The sequence below is a fragment of the Oryctolagus cuniculus genome, chromosome X (assembly GCF_964237555.1).
Source record: "Oryctolagus cuniculus chromosome X, mOryCun1.1, whole genome shotgun sequence".
Taxonomy (NCBI): Eukaryota; Metazoa; Chordata; class Mammalia; order Lagomorpha; family Leporidae; genus Oryctolagus; species Oryctolagus cuniculus.
Window position 1 is genome coordinate 97,835,602 of NC_091453.1, and position 22,407 is coordinate 97,858,008.

The 22,407-nt window shown below is 44.8% G+C and overlaps 1 protein-coding gene and 1 pseudogene across 1 annotated transcript; both read left to right on the forward strand.

Moving 5' to 3' along the window:
- Positions 1–2,721: 2,721 nt before the first annotated feature.
- Positions 2,722–3,616, forward strand: LOC138847560 (uncharacterized; annotated as a pseudogene).
- A 7,550-nt stretch (positions 3,617–11,166) lies between these two features.
- LOC100350202 (rhox homeobox family member 2B) lies at positions 11,167–17,107 on the forward strand. Its single transcript, XM_008273150.4, has 4 exons — positions 11,167–11,424; positions 11,552–11,975; positions 13,896–13,941; positions 16,531–17,107. The coding sequence occupies exons 1-4, from the start codon at positions 11,325–11,327 to the stop codon at positions 16,927–16,929; spliced, it is 969 nt and encodes a 322-aa protein (XP_008271372.2). The 5' UTR covers positions 11,167–11,324; the 3' UTR covers positions 16,930–17,107.
- Positions 17,108–22,407: the final 5,300 nt, after the last annotated feature.

Sequence of the window (22,407 nt, forward strand, 5' to 3'; positions counted from 1 at the left end):
GGAGATTACTGACGCCATAAACAAGAGTGTCAAATTGTTAAGTCAACAACAGGAGTCACTATGTACTTACTTCTCATGTGGGATCTGTCCTTAGTGTGTTGTCCAATGTGAAGTAATGCTATAACTAGTACTGAAACAGTATTTTACACTTTGTGTTTCTGTGTGGGTGCAAACTGATGAAATCTTTACTTAATATATACTGAATTGATCTTCTGTATATAAAGATAATTGAAAATGAATCTTGATGTGAATGGAATGGGAGAGGGAGCGGGAGATGGGAGGGGTGTGAGTGGGAGGGAAATTATGGGGGGGGAAGCCATTGTAATCCATTAACTGTATTTGAAAATTTATATTTACTAAATAAAAAATAAAAAAACAAATTAATAATATATAAATTAAAAAAGAAAGAAAAGAAAACCTAAAACATAAGAGAATTCTTAACACTAGACCTTTCCTACAGAAAAGGCAAAAGGGAGATCCCATAGTGAAATGAACGACAGTAGACAGAAATTTAAGGCTATAAGAGAAATAATGTGTTAGGGAAAAAGGGGTAACTACATGGCAACTTAAAAAAAGTATTACTGTATTTCTGGGTTTAAATGCAAAAACTAGTATTAATAAATATTTATTCTTTATTTGAAAAACAGAACAAGCAGACAGTTGAACAAAAAGAACTCCCACCTGCTCCCTCTCTCCCCAAAACCTATAGAGCCAGGAAATCAATCTGGGCAGCAGGGTTCCCATCACAAGGGCTGTTACCTGATGCCTCCCAGAATACACATGAGGAGGAAGCTGGAATTGAAATTGGAGCCCAGGCTCAAACCCAGGAACTTCTACATGAAATTTCAACAACCCAAAGGTGAATTAACTCTTGCCCTTAACAACCACCCATGAGCCCACCTTTTATTTCTTATAACGTTTAAAAAAATACATAAAAGTAATTGTAAACAGGCATTTTGGTTCACATAATGTATAAAAATAATAGCTGTGACAGAAAGAAAAAGGATTGGACTGAAGCATACAGGAGCAAAAAAATTGGTGTGCTGTTGCAGGTGGTATCAATTCAAACTAGATGGCTATGTTTAGGATGTTGAAGGGCTGGAGCCAGAGTAACTACATTTTGAAAAAGTGCCTCCATTCATGGAGGCAGGCCTGACTTCCTGTGAAAGCAGTGTCACTCAGGGGAAACCGAAACTTACAACAGAACAGCTCGTTAGCATTCACTATATAAGGAAATCCCCCAGGTCCAAACCAATCAGGAACAACCACCTTCGATCAGGAAGTACCAGAGGGGACCCCAGCCAATCCACTCTTACCCCACACCCCTCGATGATGTAACCCTGCTTTAAAAGAGGCTCCTGAGCATGGCTCGGGACCTTCCTCTGCCCTCCACTGTGCAGTTGGTTACACGGGGTCCCTGCCAGGGCTTGTACTTCCAAAATAAACCTTGCTTTTGCATTTCAGTGTGTTTGAGTCTCTGGCGGTGTTTGGGGATCCAATGATCTGGCCACAACATCTTGGGGGCTCTTACGGGATCCCCAAAAGCCCCCCAGCGACTTTGACCCCAAAGGTTTGCTCCAGTTGACTGGGTGAGTTCATTAGTCTCTGTGTTGTCCGAGTGTATTTGATTGTTAACTGTTCTGTAGCGCAGCCGTCGCATCTGAAGTCTGAATCCGAGGGTCTTGCCAGAGCGGATGCACTTGCGGAGCAACCCTGGAGAAAACGGGAGACATCCGGATTCCTCATCTGGGCGAGGATTCCAATCTCAGAATCCTCCTGTCTGCGACCTGGGAAGATCCAATCTGTAACTCTGGGGACGAAGAGGAAGCTTTGTTGCAGATGCAGAGTTCTCGTCCCATCCGTAAGGTCTTTGGTCTCCTTCAAACTCCCGGAGGTTCACCCTTGGAGCAATCGAGACCAATTAGGCCATCTGTATTTGTCCGCACAAATTCAGTATGGGCCCAGTGTCTGATGTCTTTTTGTTAATTAGTGTTTGTCTCCGTTGTATTTCTATTGACGACTGAATTGACGGGATGGAAAATAGGCGTGACTCCTTCCTCTCCATTAGACTTGACCCTTGTACATTGGAAAGATGTTTAAAAAGGTGGCTCATAACAACAGTGTAAATGTTAAGAAAAACAAGTGGGTTAGTTTCTGCAGCTTGGAATGGCCTACTCTGGATGTGGGCTGACCCCAAGAAGGAAAGTTTAACTTGACTATTATTTCTAAAGTTGAAGATTTGATCTTTCAGCCTCGAACCGGACACCTGGATCAGGTACCCTACATTGTAAACTGGAGGAGTCTCGTCGAACAGGTAGATGGACCCCTCCCCTGGGTCTGATCCTTTATACAAACTTCCCCAATACCAGTTTCTAATCCATCTACTCCCTCACAGGTGCTCCCTGTAAAACCAAAAGAAAAAGAAGAATAAAAACCGCCCATTCTCCAAGGAGGGACGGATGAGTCCAAATTTTTCCCCACCCTATTCCCCTCTGGCGGGGAATGCACCCCTGCCCCGAGAGGAGGCAGGGCAGTGGGAGGAATTCCCCCAGCGTGGTGCACGAGAGGAGGTGGGGCAGCAGGAGGAACTCCCCCAGGGGCCTGCTCAGTCCACCCGGAGCCGCAGGGGAGCCCTTCCTCAGCCTGACATCACAGTAACCCTGCCCCTAAGGGGGCAGGGGACCGGTGGACGCTGATGGCAACCAGCTCCTCTGATATTGGCCGTTCGTGACCAGTGATCTGTACAACTGGTGAACACAAAATGCCCCTTTCTCTAAGAATCCCCAAGAATTTATTAACCTTTTAGAAACTGTTTTGTTCACCCACTAGCCCACCTGGAATGATTGTAACCAGCTTTTAAGCATCCTTTTCACCACGGAGGAGAGGAACCGGATTCTGGAGGCAGCCAGAAAAGCAGTGCCAGGACCGACTGGGGCCCATTTGACAAATCCGGCGACAATTAATGCTTATTTTCCTGTCACCTGCCCCAATTGGGACTTTAATACGGCACAAGGTAAGGAGAGACTCCAAGTCTATCGCTAGGCTCTGCTGGTGGGTCTCAAAGCGGCGGCATGCAAGCCAACCAATATGGCCAAAGTTTCGGATATCAGGCAGGGAGCAGACGAAAGCCCCGCAGCTTATCTAGAATGCCCTATGACCTTCAGGCAGAGAATTGGCCCAAATGATAATGTTTGCCTACATCAATCAGGCAGCACCAGACATAAAAAAGAAACTACAGTCACTAGATAGATTAGGCGAAAAACACCTTCAAGAACTAGTGGCAGTGGCAGAGAAAGTTTTTAACAAAAGAAAAATAGAACAAAAAGAAGAGAGATGAGAAAGAAGACAGGAAAAGAGCTTAGTGAGGCTCCTAGCACAGCAACAGGCACAACACCGGGAGGAATTACTCGAGATTCTCATTGCCACCAGCACTGGAACAATTAAGCCGCCTTCAGGAGAGAACAAAGGACCACAATGCTGCAATCCTAAGGTGGGGAAAAACCAATGCCCCTGTTGCGGGGAGGAAGGGCCCTGGGTCAAGGGTTGCCCCCTGAAAAAGGGGTGGCCCCAGCCAGCTCGGGTCCTCCAGGCAACCCTGGAGGAGGACAGCAACTAGGGGAGATGGCACTCAGATCCCCTCCCTGAGCCTAGGGTAACCCTAAAAGTGGAAGGGAAGCCAGTAAAATTCATGGTAGACACGGGAGCTGAAAACTCTGTTCTCTTAACTCCTGGAGGGCCTATGTCTGACAAAACAACATGGGTCCAAAGGGTCATGGGCACCAAGCCCTATAAATGGACTACCCGAAGAACAGTGGACTTGGGAGTGGGACGGGTAACCCACTCGTTCCTGGTCATATCTCAATGCCAATGCCCCTACCCCTGGTTGGGCCGTGATCTCTTGTCTAAAATGAAAGCTCAAATTCACTTTTCAGACCAAGGAGCACGACTGCTGCATGGTAATGGGCAGCCAATTTGGGAGCTCATTACAAATGATTTAACTGAAGAATACCAACCTCACCAGAAGCCCACTGTCCCAGAGACAGATATAGAAAACTGGCTGCAAGGATTTACTTTAGCGTGAGCTGAGACTGGGGGTATGGGACTGGTCAAGCACCGACCCCCAGTGTACATTGTGCTCAAAGCAGGTGCCAACCTGGTAAAGGTCCACCAGTACCCGATACCACTACAAGCAAAGGAAGGAATAACTCCTCACATCAGGAGGTTGCTAAAATTGGGGGTCTTCATAGAATGGCAGATGTCCTAAACAGCACTCTGGCCTCAGAATCAGCCCTTAAGGCATGCGGATCCGGCTGAAAAGCCCATGAGAGTATTTCAGGCATGGAAAGCCAAGACACTCTGAAAAAAAAAAAAAAAAAAAACACTAAATGAAAGATCTCCGCGAGTGAGATCCCAGTGGAAAGAACGGGTCATCAAAGAAGGAGGTACCTTTCTCTGAAAGGAGGAGAGAACTTCCACTTTGACCATGGCCTTGTCTAAGTATGATCAGAGTCAATGAACTCAGGGGGCTTCCATAGCCTTGGAAGCTCATGACAAAAGCCTAGGATGATTACTGATGCCATAAACAAGAGTGTCGATTTGTTAAGTCAACAACAGGAGTCACTGTGCACTTACTCCTCATGTAGGATCTCTGTCCTTAGTGTGCTGTACATTGAGATTTAATGCTATAACTAGTACTCAAACAGTATTTTTCACTTTATGTTTCTGTGTGGGAGCAAACTGTTGAAATCTTTACTTAATGTATGCTAACCTGATCTTCTGTATATAAAGAGAATCGAAAATGAATCTTGATGTGAATGGAAGGGGAGAGGGAGTGGGAAAGGGGAGGGTTGCGGGTGGGAGGGACGTTATGGGGGGGGAAGCCATTGTAATCCATAAGCTATACTTTGGAAATTTATATTCATTAAATAAAAGTTTAAAAAAAATAGAAAAATAAAATTGGGGATCTTAAAGCACATGCAGTCCGCTTGGAACACCCCCTTGCTACCAGTGAAAAAGCTGCACTCCAGTGACTACCAGCCAGTCCAGAACTTGCGAGAGGTAAACAAGAGGGTAGTACACATTCATCCTACAGTCCCAAACTCTTACACTCTCCTAAGTACTCTGCCTTCAGATCGGAAGTGGTACACCATCCTGGATCTAAAGGATGCTTACTTCAGCCTACGATTGGCTCCCAAAAGCCAAACTTACTTTGCTTTCAAGTGGCAGGACCCCAAGATTGGAATAAGTGGCTTGCTAACTTGGACGAGACTGCCCCAAGGATTCAAAAATTCACTGACCATATTCGATGAGGCCCTACATGAAGATTTGAGTGAGTATCAAACCCTAAATCCTAATGTAAGCCTGTTACAGTATGTGGATGACCTGTTGGATAGTGGCTGCAGACTGGGAAACCTGCCTGACAGGAACTGAGAACTTATTGCAGACTTTGGGGGGACTTGGGATATCGAGCCTCTGCCAAAAAGGCTCAGATCTGCAGATCTAAGGTGACATACTTGGGATACCTACCTGAAGATGGCCAGCAGTGGCCCTCTGATGAGCGAAAACAAACTGTGTTAAAAATCCCAACCCCCACCACCATCCGGAAGGTAAGAGAATTCCTGGGCACAGCATGGTTCTGCTGCCTTTGGATTCCTGGGTTGGCAGAAATAGCTAAGCCCCTGTATGAAGCCACCAAGGAGGGGCCGTGTTTTAGTTGGACTGAGCAACAACAAAAAGCATTCAACCTCCTCAAGAGAAAACTTCTGGAGGCCCCTGCCCTGGGACTCCCTGATGTGACTAAACCCTTTTACTTGTTCGTGGATGAGTGAAAGGGCATCGCGAAAGGGGTGCTTACCCAGACTGTGGGGCCATGGAAAAGACCAGTGGCCTACTTGTCAAAAAAACTGGATATGGTAGCTGCTGGATGGCCTCTGCATCATAGCTGCGGTGGCCCTCTTGGTGAAGGACGCTGATAAATTGACTCTGGGACAGAATTTGACTGTGGGCACCCCTCATGTCTTGGAGGGCATCTTCAAACAACCACCGGACTGGTGGCTAAGTAATACGAGAGTGACTCATTATCAAGCCCTGTTACTTAACCCTGCTGGAATAACTTTCCAGGTTCCCGCAGCTCTCAAACCAGTCATGCTGCTACCGGACCCTGCACTGGAGACTCCTCTCCACGACTGTGCTGGCATACTGGCCCAGGCTCACTGCATTCGACCAGACCTGAAGGACACTCCGTTACCCGACGCAGAAGCCACCTGGTTCACTGATGGCAGCAGCTTCGTGCGGGATGGCCAGAGTGTTCATAGATACTTTCTCTGGATGGACTGAAGCCTTCCCCATGAAACATGAAACATGAAACTACCTTCGTGGTAGCAAAAAAACTGGTTGAAGAGATCGTGCCCAGGTATGGATTTCCCACCACGATCAGGTCAAACAACGGCCCAGCTTTTACCTCGCAGATAAGCCAGGGAATAGCCACTGCACTGGGGGCAAATTGGAAATTACATTGTGCATACAGGCCCCAAAGCTCAGGACAGGTAGAAAGAATGAACAGAACTCTAAAGAGACCTTAACTAAATTGGCCTTAGAGACTGGTGCGGACTGGGTAACTCTCCTTCCCTTTTCTCTATTCCGGGTTAAAAATTCCCCCTACCAGCTAAGTATTACTCCTTTTGAAATTATGTATAGTAAACCCCCTCCCCTAATACCTAGTTTACAATCTGACTTGATTGCTACTTTAGATGACCAGGATGTCCTGGATGCTGTGCGTCGGCTCCAACTTACCCACCAGGATATTTGGCCTAAATTAAAAGCTGTATATGAAACTGTTTCTCCCCCTACCCCTCATAGATTCCGACGGGGGATTGGGTTCTGGTTCAGAGACATCATCGCAAGACACTCGAGCCTCGATGGAAGGGCCCGTTCATTGTCCTCATGACAACTCCCATGGCTCTCAAAGTAGACGGGGTCGCCACATGGATCCACTACTCTCACGCCCAGCCCACAGATCTGCCAGCTCCTCCGACAACAGAAACCCGAGGAGAATCCTGGAGCATCCTCAAACATCCATCCACTGGACTCACTAGGGTTACTAATGCCCCCAACACCCTTGATCCTCAATCTCCTGTAAAACACCTGATATTAGATTTGCTTGCCAAGTCTTTCCAGGTCCTAAATACTACGAACCCAAATTTAACAATGGCTTGTTGGCTCTGCTATGATATAGTCCCCCCTATTATGAAGGTTATGCGGTCACCACCGCGTTTTCTAACTCTACCTTCTCCACTAACTGTAGATGGAAAAGCCGTAATCAGGGTCTAACTTTGGGATAAGTTACGGGGCAGGGACTCTACTTGGGACAGGTCCCCTACAGCAAAAAACATCTCTGTAACTACTTTTAAGATAAACCCGGCAAACCGGTATATCATACCTCATGATGACACCTGGTGGGCTTGCTTTACCAGCCTTACCCCTTGTGCCCATCTTCAGGTCCTAAATGATTATTGCATACCTGTTAGATTGGTCCTCAAAATTATATATCATGTGAATAGTGAATTCTTAAATAGGGTCCAGGACAAACAGGAAATGATTGGAACCCACAGATATAAAAGGGAGCCCATAACCGCCCTAACTCTAAGTTTACTAATAGGAGCCAGCCGGGGGGGGGGGGGGTGCTGGGCACTGGGCTATTGGCCCTAGTAACCCAAAATCAGCATTACTCCAAATTGAGGGCAGCTATAGATATTGACATAGAACGCATAGAAAACTCCATTACCCACTTAGAACAATCCCTCTCATCTCTGGCTGAAGTTGTGTTAAAGATGCGGTGGGGACTCGACCTAGTGTTCTTGCAACAAAGGGGGTTGTGCACCGCACTGGGGGAAGAATGCTGCTTTTATGCCGATCACTCGGGCCCAATAAAAACATGGCTAAAGTCAGGGAAGGACTGGCAAAATGAAAAAAAGAACGGGAAGCCTCTCAGGGTGGTTTGAGTCTTGATTTAATTCATCTCCATGGCTAACCACCCTACTAACAGGACTCATAGGGCCCCTTGTTCTCCTAATTCTAATCTTAACCTTTGGCCCTTACATTATCAACAGACTTGTGCAGTTCATGAAACAGAGATTGGGTACCATTCAGTTAATGGTCCAATGGCCCCAATATAAGCCTTTAAATACTACTGAAACTTACAAAATTTCAGTCCATAACCCATGATTGGGTCTTTAAATATGCACAAAAACAAGGGGGGAATGAAGGGCCAGAGTACCTACATTTTGAAAAAGTGCCTCCATTCATGGAGGCAGGCCCGACTTCCTGTGAAAGCAGTGTCACTCAGGGGAAACCAAAACTTACAACAGAACAGCTCGTTAGCATTCACTATATAAGGAAATTCCCTAGGTCCAAACCAATCAGGAACAACCACCTTCGATCAGGAAGTACCAGAGGGGACCCCAGCCAATCCACTCTTACCCCGCACCCCTCGATGATGTAACCCTGCTTTAAAAGAGGCTCCTGAGCATGGCTCGGGGCCTTCCTCTGCCCTCCACTGTGCGGTTGGTTACACGGGGTCCCTGCCAGGGCTTGTACTTCCGAAATAAACCTTACTTTTGCATTTCGGTGTGTTTGAGTCTCTGGCGGCGTTTGGGGATCCAATGATCTGGTCACAACAATTGTTTTTCATAAGGGGTTATAAGAAGAAATAACATAGTTATCATATGATTGTTAGCAATGAATAAAAGATGTTTTATTGAGAAAATAATGTCCCTTACGTATTTTTTTGCACTCACATGATTGTGTCACTAAGCCTAGGTTGCCTGCAATGACTATAGGGCAATTTGCCAAGCAATCTAGGGATGTAAATGATACCCAACATTAACACTGTGCAATAGATTCTTACAGTCTAGGGAGGCAGATCGGCTCATTCCAAAGAGGCTAGACAGTATAGAGGCAGACTAGCCAGTACCATCATTTACTTTCTCTGTGACCTTAACCAATTTAGTTGATCTCTCTCTGAGCCTCGGGTGCCACATTTCTAGAATGATATCTGCACTGTGCTGTTGTAAACTGAAAATGAAATAATACAGTTAAGACTCATGATGAGGGCTCAGTCCACTGGAGCTGATACTGCAGTTAAGGGGTAAGACTGAGCAGGGTCAGTCTGTCCATGAGTCTGCACTGTGACTGAAGATGCCAGAAAGAGTTGCAGGACTTGCTTCTGAGTGCATGTGGTGTCCTGTGGAGTGACAAAGGACTGAGCTGGATTGTGCTGACCATTACAACCATTTGCAGAGTGAACCAGTGGATGAAAGATCTTCCTGTCTGTGTCTGTAAATGTGTGTGTGTGTGTGTGTGTGTGTGAGAGAGAGAGAGAGAGAGAGAGAGAGATCCTGTCTTTCAAATAAATAAATAAATCTTACCAAAAAAGAAAATACCAGACTGGATGTCTAAGACAGCATAAATTACTTTCTCATAGTTCTAGAGGCTGATAAGTCCAATATTAATTAAGGTGCTGGCTGAATTTTTTCCTGATGAGGGTTTTCCTAAATTGTAGATAGCTGCTTTCTGTGTTCTCCCATGGGACGGGGGGGGGGGGGTAGAATATGAATGCTAGCTCTCTAGTGTCTCTTCTTATACGTATACTAGTCTTATCACATCAGGGCTCAACCCTTATGACCTAATTTAACTTTAGTTAATTCATTAGAGGCCCTTATAGGAAAGAAACTGATGCTGGGGCTTATTTTAAAGCAGTACTGAACTTACTGGTGGATGTAATACAGGTTTTCAAGAAAGAAGGAAGTGTCAAAGATGATACTTGGATTTCTGGCTTCAGCCAAAAGGCAATATGAATTGGTGGCAGGAATACAAAAAGGATCAAGTTTGGAGGAAAAATAATGGATTTATCATTAATGTTGCCAAGTTAGGGTGCTTAGTGGGTTTTGCAAATATCTAATATGTCTGATTGGCAGTTGCATAATGTCTGATGAAAAGAGTAAGATTATTCCTCCAAATGTCAGGAGGCTGGATTTAATAGCTACAGCTGGGAATCAAACCCAGGTTCTCCAGTGTGGGACATGGGCAACACAATAGCTGGGCTACATGCCTGCCCCTAAAAATCACTTCTTAAAGCAAAAATCTTAGAGCCCTCCTCAATATTTCCAGGCTCTGTAAATATGGCAATAAATAAAATGCATATCATACATATCTTTCTTTTAAAAATATTTCTTTTTATTTGAAAGACACAGACCTTCCATCTTCCATCTGCTGGTTCAGTCTCCAAATGACCATAATGGCTAGGGCTGGGCCAGGCCAAAGCCAGGAGCCGGGAACTCCATTCTGGTATAGCACATGGAACGGAGGCAGCAGGAAAGTGAGGAATTCATGGTAGGTCCAAGTTACCAGCACTGCACAGGGGACAAGTGAGCTTTTGTACATGATCAGTAGCCGGAGACATAGTGAAGTTACATTATCCACAGTAGCAACTAGCAGGAAAAGAAACGCCTCCTGCCCCTGCCCCTAAGTTGAGGAAATTTCAGATACTGTAAGCACTCTGCAAGTTTCTACTATTGCACTCTGATGCAGATTGATTACTCAAAGTCTGGAGGTTTTGGACTTTCTCAAGGGACATGTTCTATTTTCTGCAAAATGCATCTCAGTAGTTAACAAGCTTTGCAAACCCAGCCCCCAGCTCCAGTTACCAGAGACCCAAGAAACATGGTGGGCTTTGACTTCAGCTACTCCAAAACATCAAAACAAGCAGCCTGGGAGCTAATCATATTAAGTTAATTTCTACCCCCTGCCAAGTATTGGCTGCTAGCTTTGCAGGGCTGGACCAAAAGATACTTTCCATACAGCTCTTCAAAGCCCCTGAAACCAGTGTCAGGTATTTCAACCTTATCCCCACCCTCTTTCCCCCACCCCAAATTCACTTGCACAGCCCAGCACAGCTGCGTCCCTGGGAAGATTGCTCTCCAAGTGGGGGGAAGGCAGCTAAATTGCAACATGGAGGCAAAAGTTCTATATTCAGATATGCGCACTTACAGCGCTCTTCTTATAAGAACCCTCCCCCACCTATGCCCGCACAACACATGTCTGAGCCCTTGCAGGAGGTTTACCTCAGGGAACCAACCCATAATAACTGGTGGTGAGGAGAAAGCTAAAACAGGGCGTCTAGAGCTGGATACACTGTAACCCAGCCTAGGCGCCAAGAGAAGATATTTGCAGACTGCCACTCACAGCTCTAGCCTTGCCCGGGTGATCACGGGAGACTCCAGCTCAGAGTCTGAAGACGCACACAGCTCCACCACAGCGCCCAGGATATGGAGACCCCGGCCCGGCGCAGCAGGCGCTCTGTCACCACCTGGCCAGGCCTGGGATTCGATGAGAATCAGGAAGGACTGCGTAGTCAGCGCCTGGAAGGTATACCTGCTTTAGCCATGTCCACGAAAACAGTGTTCCCCGTGGGAGGGGGTGGCGTCCTCCTTCCCAAGAACCCTGGAACCCAGACACCCTCATCTTTCTCTTTGGGTTTGTTTGTTTTTGGCAGGTGTGAGGCCTACAGCCATCTCGCTCCCTGTAGAGGAAGGAGACAAGGAAGGGTGTTTGCTGTTCCAGCGGAAGCAGGGAGCAGATGTAGGAGAGGAAGGAGAAAAAGAAGAAACGCGAGGAGGAGGCGGAGAAGGAGGCCAGGATGGCGCAAGCATTATGGGTCCCGCGGATGAAGAACAAGGTCTGGTTGGTGACAGTGTTCCCGGCCTTGTGGCCTCTAACAACCACGAGGGCGGAAGCACCCGAGTCGTTGGCCAGGAGCTTGGGCGGCAACAGGAGGAGCTGATCGGAGGGGGAGTCAACAGCCGCCAAGCTGGGAGCAGGCAGGAGCAGCAGGCCAGGCGTTCCACGTTCACCTCATTACAGCTCCAGGAGTTGGAAACAATTTTCCAGCGTCATCAATACCTCAACGGGTTAGCACGGTAAGCATATTGTTCTGGTGGGTGCCCACTTTTCAGGGAGCACGAGCTGGCCCAGGGTGGCGTTTGGTTCTCCAAGATCCTGCTTCCTTACTTCCAGAAATAATTCACCTGGAAACTCCAGGGTGCTAGGTTCTGCTCCCTCCCCTTTCACTGGAGTTCTCTGGTGGGGGTTGGGCTATGCTAACTGGAAATGAAGGTAAGTATTTTTATGCAGTATATTTTAAAATTTGTTCATTTATTTAAATTTACTGGAGATGCAGATAGAGACCAATAGTGGTCCCATCAGCTGGTTCACTCTCCTAATGCTGCAGCAGAACAAAGCCAGGAAGCAGGAACACAATCCAGGCCTCACGCCTGGGTGGCAGAAGCCTAATCACTTGATGCACCCACCACCTACTGCCTCCCAAGGTGCACATTAGCAGAAAGCTGGAATCAGATCACCAGACATGGGATTGGGGCATCCTAAGCAACTTAACTGCTGTGCCAAGGACCAGTTCCTCATGTGGTATTTAAATGAATCAAATTGAAAAATTTGTGTGGAAAGTGTGATAAATAAGGTCCTACTAGAACCAAGGCAAGGGGGGTGTTAACTGCTAGTTAAGCCTCAGCCTGAGATGCCAGCATTGCATATCAGCACCGGTTGGGGGCCTGGCTCTGTGGCATATGCTGCAGCACCAGCATCCCATATGGGTGCTATTTCGAAACCTGCCTGCTTTACTTCCGATCAAGCTGCCTGCTAAAGCAGTAGGAAGGCAGTGGAGAATAGCCCACGAGGGAAACCAGGATGAAGTTCCTGGTTCCTGGCTTTGGCCTGGCCCACACAGCCCTGGCCGTTGCAGCCATGTTGGGAAAGAACCAGTGGATAGAAAATCAACCTCTCTCTCTCTCTCTCTCTCTCTCCCCCCTACCTCTCTGTCTGTAGTTCTTTCACATAAATAAATAAATCTTATGGGGGCAGGGGGAGCGAGCCAGAGTGCACCAGATGGAATTCTAGCTGCCCAGCACCGGGCATGGGATCCAGCTCTCTGCTAAAGTGCCTGGAAAGCAGCAGAGATGGCCCAAGTGTTTGGGCCACTGCCACCTTGTTGGGAGACTGAGGTGGGATTCTAGGCTCCAGGCATCATCCTTGTCCAGCCCTGACAATACCAACCATCTGGGGAGTGAACAAAGGGATTAAAGATTTCTTTCTGTCTCTCCTCTCTCTCACTCTGCCTTTCAAATAAATGTTCAGAAAAAAAAAGAACCCAGGCAGAGATAAAGGCAAGGAGCCTAGAGCAAGTGCAAGGTGGAGCCCTGCCTTTATTTAAATTTTTCATACTCCATTTACCAGATTATTTTTGCGGTAATTTCTATATGTTTAAAATACTAAACTAGCACCATATTTATCTTGATTAATAATTTTGGGGAATCCTTTTAAAGTTTGTGCATGAGAGTAAACTCCCTAAAACCACCTCATTTTGATATTACAGAATGGCATACTAGGTGGAGAGGAGTTAATGGAATACATCTTGAAACCAAGGGGCACACGTGAAGGAGTTAATTTTGCAGCTTGAAATGCCCATTTCTTGTACAGGAATGCCTGGGTTTGCATCATACCTGCACTTCCCATCTAGATTCCTGGTTATGCAGTTTGGTAGGGAACAGATAATAGCTCAAGTACATGGGTCTCTACCACCCACATAGGAGACCTGGAAGGAGATGTTGGCTCCTGGTTTCAGCTTTTCCCAGCAGTGGCTGTAGTGGACATTTGGGGAGTGAATCAGTGAGTGAAAGATCATTCCGTCTGTACCTGTCTCTATCATTTTCTCTTTCCTTCCCCTTATAATTTTTTTCTATTTAAAATTAAGAAGTAGATAAACTCCTGTATTTCATTTCATCCACTACTCAAAACACTGACCATTTCTGGTTTTCATCCCTCAGATTCGAGCTTGCAAGACGCATGGATGTAACTGAAGCCAAAGTGCAGGTCAGTACACCCGAAAACAGCACCTTTAGAGACCTTTGTTCTCAACATTTCCATGTGGTATTTTTGTTCCATTTTCTTTTTTTTATTTTACTACACAACCTTCTTTAATATAAAACAAAGATAAAGTACATCTAAACCCTTCAATCCACAAGCATGCCTTGTTTCTACAAGATGCTTGCTAGGCAACAAGACCAATATATAGCAGAGTATTTAAGAGCATTGGGTTGGGAGGAGTAGAGAAAGCACATCTCAGGGAAGCCTGGACAAGCCTAAAAGCTGAGCTGCATCTCTGGACATTAGAAAAATCCTTGTCTTTTGAGATCATCAAACATGTTCTTATTCACAACATTCCCACTGGAGTCCTAATATTTTTCCTTGTTCTATTTTCTTCTTTTGTGTGTGTGTTCCTGGAAAGTTCATACTTTTTCTTTTTTTAACATTTATTTAGTAAATATAAATTTCCAAAGTACAGTTTATGGATTACAATGGCTTTCCCTCCCCATAACTTCCCTCCCACTCGCACCCCTCCCATCTCCCGCTCCCTCTCTCATTCCATTCACATCAAGATTCATTTTCAATTATCTTTATATACAGAAGATCAATTTAGTATATATTAAGTAAAGATTTCATCAGTTTGCACCCACACAGAAACACAAAGTGTAAAATACTGTTTCAGTACTGGTTATAGCATTACTTCACATTGCACAACACATTAAGGACAGATCCCACAAGAGGAGTAAGTACACAGTGACTCCTGTTATTGACTTAACAATTTGACACTTTTGTTTATGGCATCAGTAATCTCCCTAAGGCTCTAGTCATGAGTTGCCAAGGCTATGGAAGCCTTTTGAGTTCGCCGACTTTGATCTTATTCTGACAGGGTCATAGTCAAAGTAAAAGTTCTCTCCTCCCTTCAGAGAAAGGTACCTCCTTCTTTGATGGCCCGTTCTTTCTACTGGGATCTCACTCGCAGAGATCTTTCATTTAGGTGGTGGTGGTGTTTTTTTTTGTTTTGTTTTTGTTTTTTTTTTGTTTTTTTTTTTTTGTTTTTTTTTTTGCCAGAGTGTCTTGGCTTTCCATGCCTAAAATACTCTCATGGGCTCTTCAGCCAGATCCGAATGCCTTAAGGGCTGATTTTGAGGCCAGAGTGCTGTTTAGGACATCTGCCATTCTATGAGTCTGCTGTGTATCCTATTTTCAATGTTGGGAAAATTAACATAGGATTTAGGCATCTCTATGCATAGAAAATGGTATGATGAAGCCCTAGCTTATGGGAATTTTCGATTACCAGAAGGAGCACAACTTGCCAAGGAAAAAATACAGTACTGATGTAGGTTTTTAATTCCTTGTATACATAGAGTGTACTGATAATCTATTACATAAAATATTTTATAAAATTAGTGGGAACATAAAATATGCATGACTGTATATAAAGGTGTATCTTAACTGAAATTATAAATATGCACTCAATGTTGTGAATACATTTAGATATCATATATACATATATATGTGATGAAATTCAACTTCTAAGTCAAGTGTCCTATAGGATATGAGTCTTTGTGGAGTCATTTTGGGGCTAAGGCTGATGTAGGAATTATTCAAATTAATGTACTTAAAAAATTTTATTATGAGCGAGGTCAACTGTAACCCTAAATTGTTTTACACATTTAAAGCCAGGCATACGGTTCTTGCTTAAGGTGTACTTTTGTAAATAGTTAGGCCTCAGTGTGAAGGAATAACTCACATAGAAGACACAACATGGCTGAAGTATATATTGTTAAGCTGCAGCTCGTTCTAATACCTAATGTCTGCTCCCCCCGCTATTGGTTTTGCAAGGCTGGTAAACTACTCTAGAGTTGGCTGTAGATTTTGATTTTCTGGAAATCCTTGGTGTGCTAGCCTGAAAAGTTTACTAATCTAAGGGTTGTACATTATGATGCAGATGGGGCAAAGTTTTCACTCTGTGAAAGGTTATCTAAAATATGAAACAAGCAATTCAAAGGGACAGTTTTGAATAAAGTTCCACTAACCTAAAAGGATATGGGGATATGGAGGACATCCATCAACTCAAACGTTTATAATTTCTCTGTGATGAGAATATCCCCAAATCTGGCATCTAGCTATTTTGATTTCTACAATACAGTGTTGTTCAATGTAATAACTACTCTGTGGCATAGCACACCAGAATGTCTTCCTCCCATCCACAAACATGGTGACACCTGCCTAGTGAGCAGGGACCGGTGCCAGCTGGATTGCTGATGGTCAGCTCAGGGTACAGACAAACCCATGGCAATAGCAGCAGAAACCTAATCCAGTACATCAGTCAGACCTGTATCAACCAGTGCGCAGAATAAGATATTATTAAAGGTAGGAAGAGAGAGACAAAGCAGTACACCAAGCCAAGACTGGCACATAGTTGGAGCTCACTGAGGGAAGGATGTTCTTTTCCTAAGATATTTTAGTGAGAAGGAAGTAGTTTCTCACAACACAGGTGAAAAGGGTTAGGACAGAGTTGCCTATTCTGTTTTTCTATGACAAAATGGAATGTTCACTGTACTAAACCAATCTCTTTTTCTTCTCTGATTGAAGGTTTGGTTTAAGAACAGGAGAGCCAGGTGGAGAAGATACCAGAGAACTCTAAGGGCCAGAAATACACCCCCTATTGTCCAGCACTACCCTGTCACCATAATCTGGGGTGGAACCTATTATGCCATGTTTGCTTGGGACCCAAATTTGGTGCCATTCCTTCCGGGGGCACTGCCATTCTTGCTGCCCCTGCCACCTATACGACCCCTGTTGCTGTGGCCACCCATGCCCACGCCTGTGCACTTGATGATGCCCATCCCATGGCCTATGCAGCCGCCCATGCCACCGCCGTATCCTCCCCTATTCTTGCCTCCTCTGCCCTTCTATTTCATGCCCCTGTCTCCCTATGGCCCGGCCCCCTGTGGCCTGATCTGGATCCTTATTGTGAGCCATTCTTTTTGAGACCCCTTTTTATAAGGAATACTTTCTGAAACTATTTTTTCCAAAATGTTTTAGGGCAAGATAAAATTTTGTGTGGCACACCATCGTGAGCGGTTCATCACATGCCTATTAAATGTTTACTTGAAAGTACGATGTCATGGACCCACTTTCTGACACGGTTTTGTATTTTCAATAAAGAAATTGACAGTGAATTCTGTGTATATCTGTTTTGTGTCACGGGGTTGAGAGTTTATGGATGGAAACTGCTAAGGAAATGCCATTCAAGCAGAGTGGTAAGCGGCTCCTTTCATACAGTGACATCCTGAGTCACCACCAGGGGCTGTGCACATGACAGAAGTTTCACAAGTGCCATGGCAGCATTGCCCTGACCTGTATACTCCTTCTGCTCTCCTACCCCAACACTGCACACTCACCCCACTCTGCCCCATGGGGATCACATACATGTACAAGATGGGGGAGTGCATGTCCCTAATGAGAGAACAGTGGTTCAAGGCAGGACCAAGATCCAGTCATGCTGACAGGCTCAGACAAGGCACCAAGCTCTAAGGGAAGCCTGCTAAGGGGCCTCTGGGGACTTGCAGGAGCAATAGGAGCTGGGGATTCATGTGGTGCTCTCCCAACCCTGTTCACTGCTGGCCCTCTTTGTGGAGAAGACAGGGAGATTATCCTTGTATGTTAGGGTTGTATTCAGGTTTCTGAGGAATCACCAGACAGACTTCCATAGTGTCTTTACCAGCTTGCATTCCCACCAACAGTGGGTCAGTGTCCCTTTTTCCCCACATCCTCGTCAGCATGTGTTGTAGGTAGATTTATGTATGTAAGCCATTCTAACTGGGTGAGATGAAACCTCATTGTGGTTTAGATTTGCATTTCCCTGATGGCTAGTGATCCTGAATATTTGTTCATGTGTCTGTTGGCCATTTGGATTTCCTCTTTTGAAACAATGTCTATTGAGGTCCTTGGCCCATCTCTTAAGTGGGTTGTTTGTTTTGTTGTTGTGGAGTTTCTTGATTTCTTTGTAGATTCTGGTTGTTTACCCTTTATCTGTTGCATAGTTTGCAAATATTTTCCCCTTCTGTCAGTTGCCTCTTCACTTTCCTGACTGTTTCTTTTGCAGTACAGAAACTTCTCAATTTGATATAATCCCAATTGTGAATTTTGGCTTTGACTGCCTGTGCCTTCGGTGTCTTTTACAAGAAGGCTTTGCCTGTGCCTATATCTTGCAGGGTTTATCCAATATTCTCTAATAATTTGATGGTGTTTGGTCATAGATTAAGATATTTAATCTATGTTGAGTGGATTTTTGTGTAAGGTGTAATGTAGGGGTCTTGCTTCATGCTTCTGCACATGGAAATCCAGTTTTCCCAGCACCATTTATTGAATAGACTGTCCTTGCTCCAGGAATTGGTTTTGGATCCTTGATCAAATATAAGTTGGCTGTAGATGTTTGGATTGAGTTCTGGTGTTTCTATTCTGTTCCATTGGTCTATCCGCCTGTTTCTGCAGCAGTACCATGCTGTTTTGATTATAACTGCCCTGTAGTATGTTCTGAAGTTGGGTATTGTGATGCCTCCAGCTTTTATTTGTTGTACAAGATAGCTTTAGCTATTCCAGGTCTCCTGTGTCTCCATATGAATTTCAGCATCATTTTTCCAGATCTGAGAAGAATGTCTTTGGTATTTTTATTGGTATTGCATTGAATCTATGAATTGCTTTTTGGAGAATGGACATTTTGATGATATTGATTCTTCCAATCCATGAGCATGGAAGATTTTTCCATGTTTTGATATCCTCTTCTATTTCCTTCTTTAAGGTTTTGTAATTCTCACTGTAGAGATGTTTAACGTCCTTGGTTAAGTGTATTCCAAGGTATTTGATTGTTTTTGAAGCTATTGTGAGTGGGATTGATCATAGCAGTTCTTTTTCAGCCGTGGCATTGCCTGTGTATACAAAGGCTGTTGATTTTTGTGCATTGATGTTATATCCTGCTACTTTGCCAAACTCTTTTATGAGTTCCAATAGTCTCGTAGTAGAGTTCTTTGGATCCCCTAAATAAAGAATCATATCATCTGCAAAGAGGGATAGTTTGAGTTCTTCCTTGCCAATTTGTATCCCTTTAATTTCTTTTTCTTGCCTAATAGCTCTGGCTCAAACTTCCAGAACTATATTGAATAGCAATGGTGAGAGTGGGCATCCCTGTCTGATACCAGATCTCAGCGAAAATGCTTTCAACTTTTCCCCATTCAATCGGATGCTGGCCGTGGTTTTTCAAAAATTGCTTTGATTTTATTGAGGAATGGTCCTTCCATACCCAATTTGCTTAGAGTTTTCATCATGAAAGGGTGTTGTATTTTATCAAATACTTTCTCTGCATCTGTTGAGATAATCATATGGTTTTCCTTCTGTAGTTTTTATATTTGGTGTATCACATTGATTGATTTGAGAAAGTTGAACCATCCCTGCATACCAGGGATAAATCCCACTTTAACAGTATCCTGTAGATTCTCAACAATACATTTTATATTTCTACTTTCCTCTTTTTTCTTTGGTTTGACTGTATACTTTCCTGTGCTCTGTCTTCTAAGTCCGATATTCTCTCTTATATCTCACTGATTCTGTTTTTAAGGCTCTCAAATGCGTTTGTTATTTGTTCTATCGAATTCTTCATTTCATTTTGATTTCTCTTCAATATCATAATTTCATTTTCTACTAAATTCCTCATTTCATTTTGATTCCTCCTTAAGATTTCATTTTCATGAGAGAGATTTTCTGTCCTGTCCTGTATGGATTTCTGTAGTTAATGCATTTGCTTTTGATAACTTCTAAATGTTCTTATCATAAATTTTCTGAATTCCGTATCTTGAATTTCTTCTATCTCATCATCTTCATAATCTTGTATTGGAGTGTCGTGTTCATTTGGGAGTGTTTATGATGTCTTCCTTGTTCTTGTTTCCACAGTTTCTGCATTTGTTGTTTTGCTTTGTGGAGATACTCTTTGGTTGTTTCTCATTATACTATGAACCTAGATTAAGTGGACTGTCTGCTTTTGGTGAATCTCTAGAGGCTTTTGGTGGGTGTGGCCAGAGAGCTCTGTTCAGTTCTTCAGGGTTAAGGGAGTGCCAAATGTGACACACCCAGGTTTGGTGTGGTAAATCTTCTGTCTCTCTCTCTTTTTTTAAATTCAAAAGTGAAGTAATTCTGCTCAGCTGAGCTCTTCTCCTCGATGGCAATCAGTGCCTGAGCGCTAGCCCAGTGGGTATAATATTTGCTCTGTCCCAGGGACCACACAAAGGATCTGTGCAGTCCTCAGTGTAAGCTCAGATTCCCCTGCAATGTCTCCCACCTGGTTGCCAAGGTTACCAAGTTTATGGGGTCTCCCACAGGGACTACTCACATCTCAGATACAGCGTGAGTTCTCCCACACACCTTCAGTTGTTTTTTTTTTTTTCACAGTCCCAGTTCATAAGCTCCACACATTCACTAGGTCTTAATCTCCTCTTATTTTTCCCCACCAGAGTCAGGTTTTTCTGCTTGCTGAGAGCAAGAACAGCCCTGAGCTGGTGCAGCTGTTATGTATGTCCAAAATGGCGCCTGCTCTATTGTCTTACCTGCCTTTTTAAGGTGAATGGAGAGAGAGAATCGTGTCCATACTGGTCCCTTTTATTTTTTTTCTCTCCTCTAGGTAGGATGGTGTACTTTCCCCTATGGGGCTTCAAGCCCCATTCCCTCTAGGCTCTTCCTGCAACCTTTCTGCAAGTGTCTCGGGCTATTGTGTTTTCGCCTCACCTCCCTTTCCAGTGCTGGTGTGTAAACTTGGCAGCTGGGGTCCCAAGCCATGGGCGCCCGTGCCCTCCACATAGGTCCACCGTGTGCCACTAATTCTGGAAGAGTTTCCTCTGCAGTTTTTTCCCTAACTCTTCCCTGAGACTGCAGTATCTCCACTTTTATTAACTATCTTTTCCCGGACTATCAGTGTGCTCCTTCCCTATTCCGCCATCTTGGAAACTCCCCCCCATTAAATCCATTTTAATAATTATTTTAATTGAAAGATTCCAAAATGGCAGAATAGTGAAGGGCATACTGCTCTGGGCTAGGGGTAAATAGGAAGAGAGAGAGAGAGAGAGATGGAGAGAGAGGGAGAGAGAGAAGGTGTAGGAAGTACATTCTCAGGGGAACATTAGAAAACTGCAGTGGAAATGCTAAGGAAGGAAGAGGAACACGTTGGATCAGTGAGAAAGGTGCTAACACACAGCATAAACACAGACACAATACACGACCCCAGCAGCCAAGATCCAGAGAAAGCATCAGCTTTGGAGACTGAGGTGAGATCAGACTGCTGCAGCCAGTGCCACTGGTGATATAGCTGAAAGGAGAGTGTGGAGTGAGTCCAGCCTAGGGCCATAAGACAAAAGGGTACCTGTTGACCCAGTGAAAAAAGAGGTGCACAATGCTCTCACCCTATCTCCGCAATAATGGCAACCCAGCAACCAGCAGAGAAAAGGTGGGCACAATTTTTGGGTATGAGAAGCAGCTGCAAAAGCTCTTGTGCACACACCCAGAAATTGCCTGTAATAAGACACCATCTTGGGGCCAGCCCTGTTGCATAGTGGGTAAGACTGCCACCTAAAGTGCCAGCATCCCATATGGGCACTGGTTTGAGTCCTTGCTCCTCCGCTTCTGATCCAGCTCACTGCTATGGCCTGGGAAAGCAGTAGAAGATGGCCCAGACACTTGGGCCATGGAAGACCCAGAAGAAGCTCCTGGCTGTTGGCTTCGGATTGGCACAGTTCTGGCCATTGTGGCCATCTGGGGAGTGAACCATTGGCTGGAAGACCTGTCTCTCTCTCTCTCTCTCTCTCTCTCTCTCTCTCCCTCTGCCTCTCTGTAACTCTTTCAAATAAATAAAATAAACCTTAAAAAAGAATTTTAAAAGAAGACACAATCTTGTCAGCAGTACCTCAGGCAGAAGCTTGGGTGCATGCACCTGGCAACCAGCAGGCAGAAGGAAACATGCAGTTGGCAGCTCTTGTGCATGCATGTGGTCCAGAGATTCCAGCAGCGAGAAAAATGTGTGTTCCCCACTGACTTTCAGTCTGGCTGGGAGGATTGACAGAGGGCTGGGCATCCACACAGGACTGTGAGGTGCCCTTGTTCCCTCACTATATCACAGGCTACAGGGCTCAAACAACCTACGCAGACAACAAATAGGCACCTGACTCGAGGAATGTCTCTATTTGTGATCAGGATAGGCTAGTCGCACAGAGTGGATCCTCTGCACCCCTTGACCATGAAAGCTTTGTGTGCTGAGACTGTGGGAACACTGTGACTCAACTTGAGGGCACAAGGTGTAGCAGGGTCTTTGGGTAATCAATATGAGTGGCTCCACACACTCAGTACTCCCTGATTGGCTGGGCTGAATCATTGCAATGGGATCTGTGCTTACACTGAAGACTGCACAGATCCCCTTGTGTGGTTGAT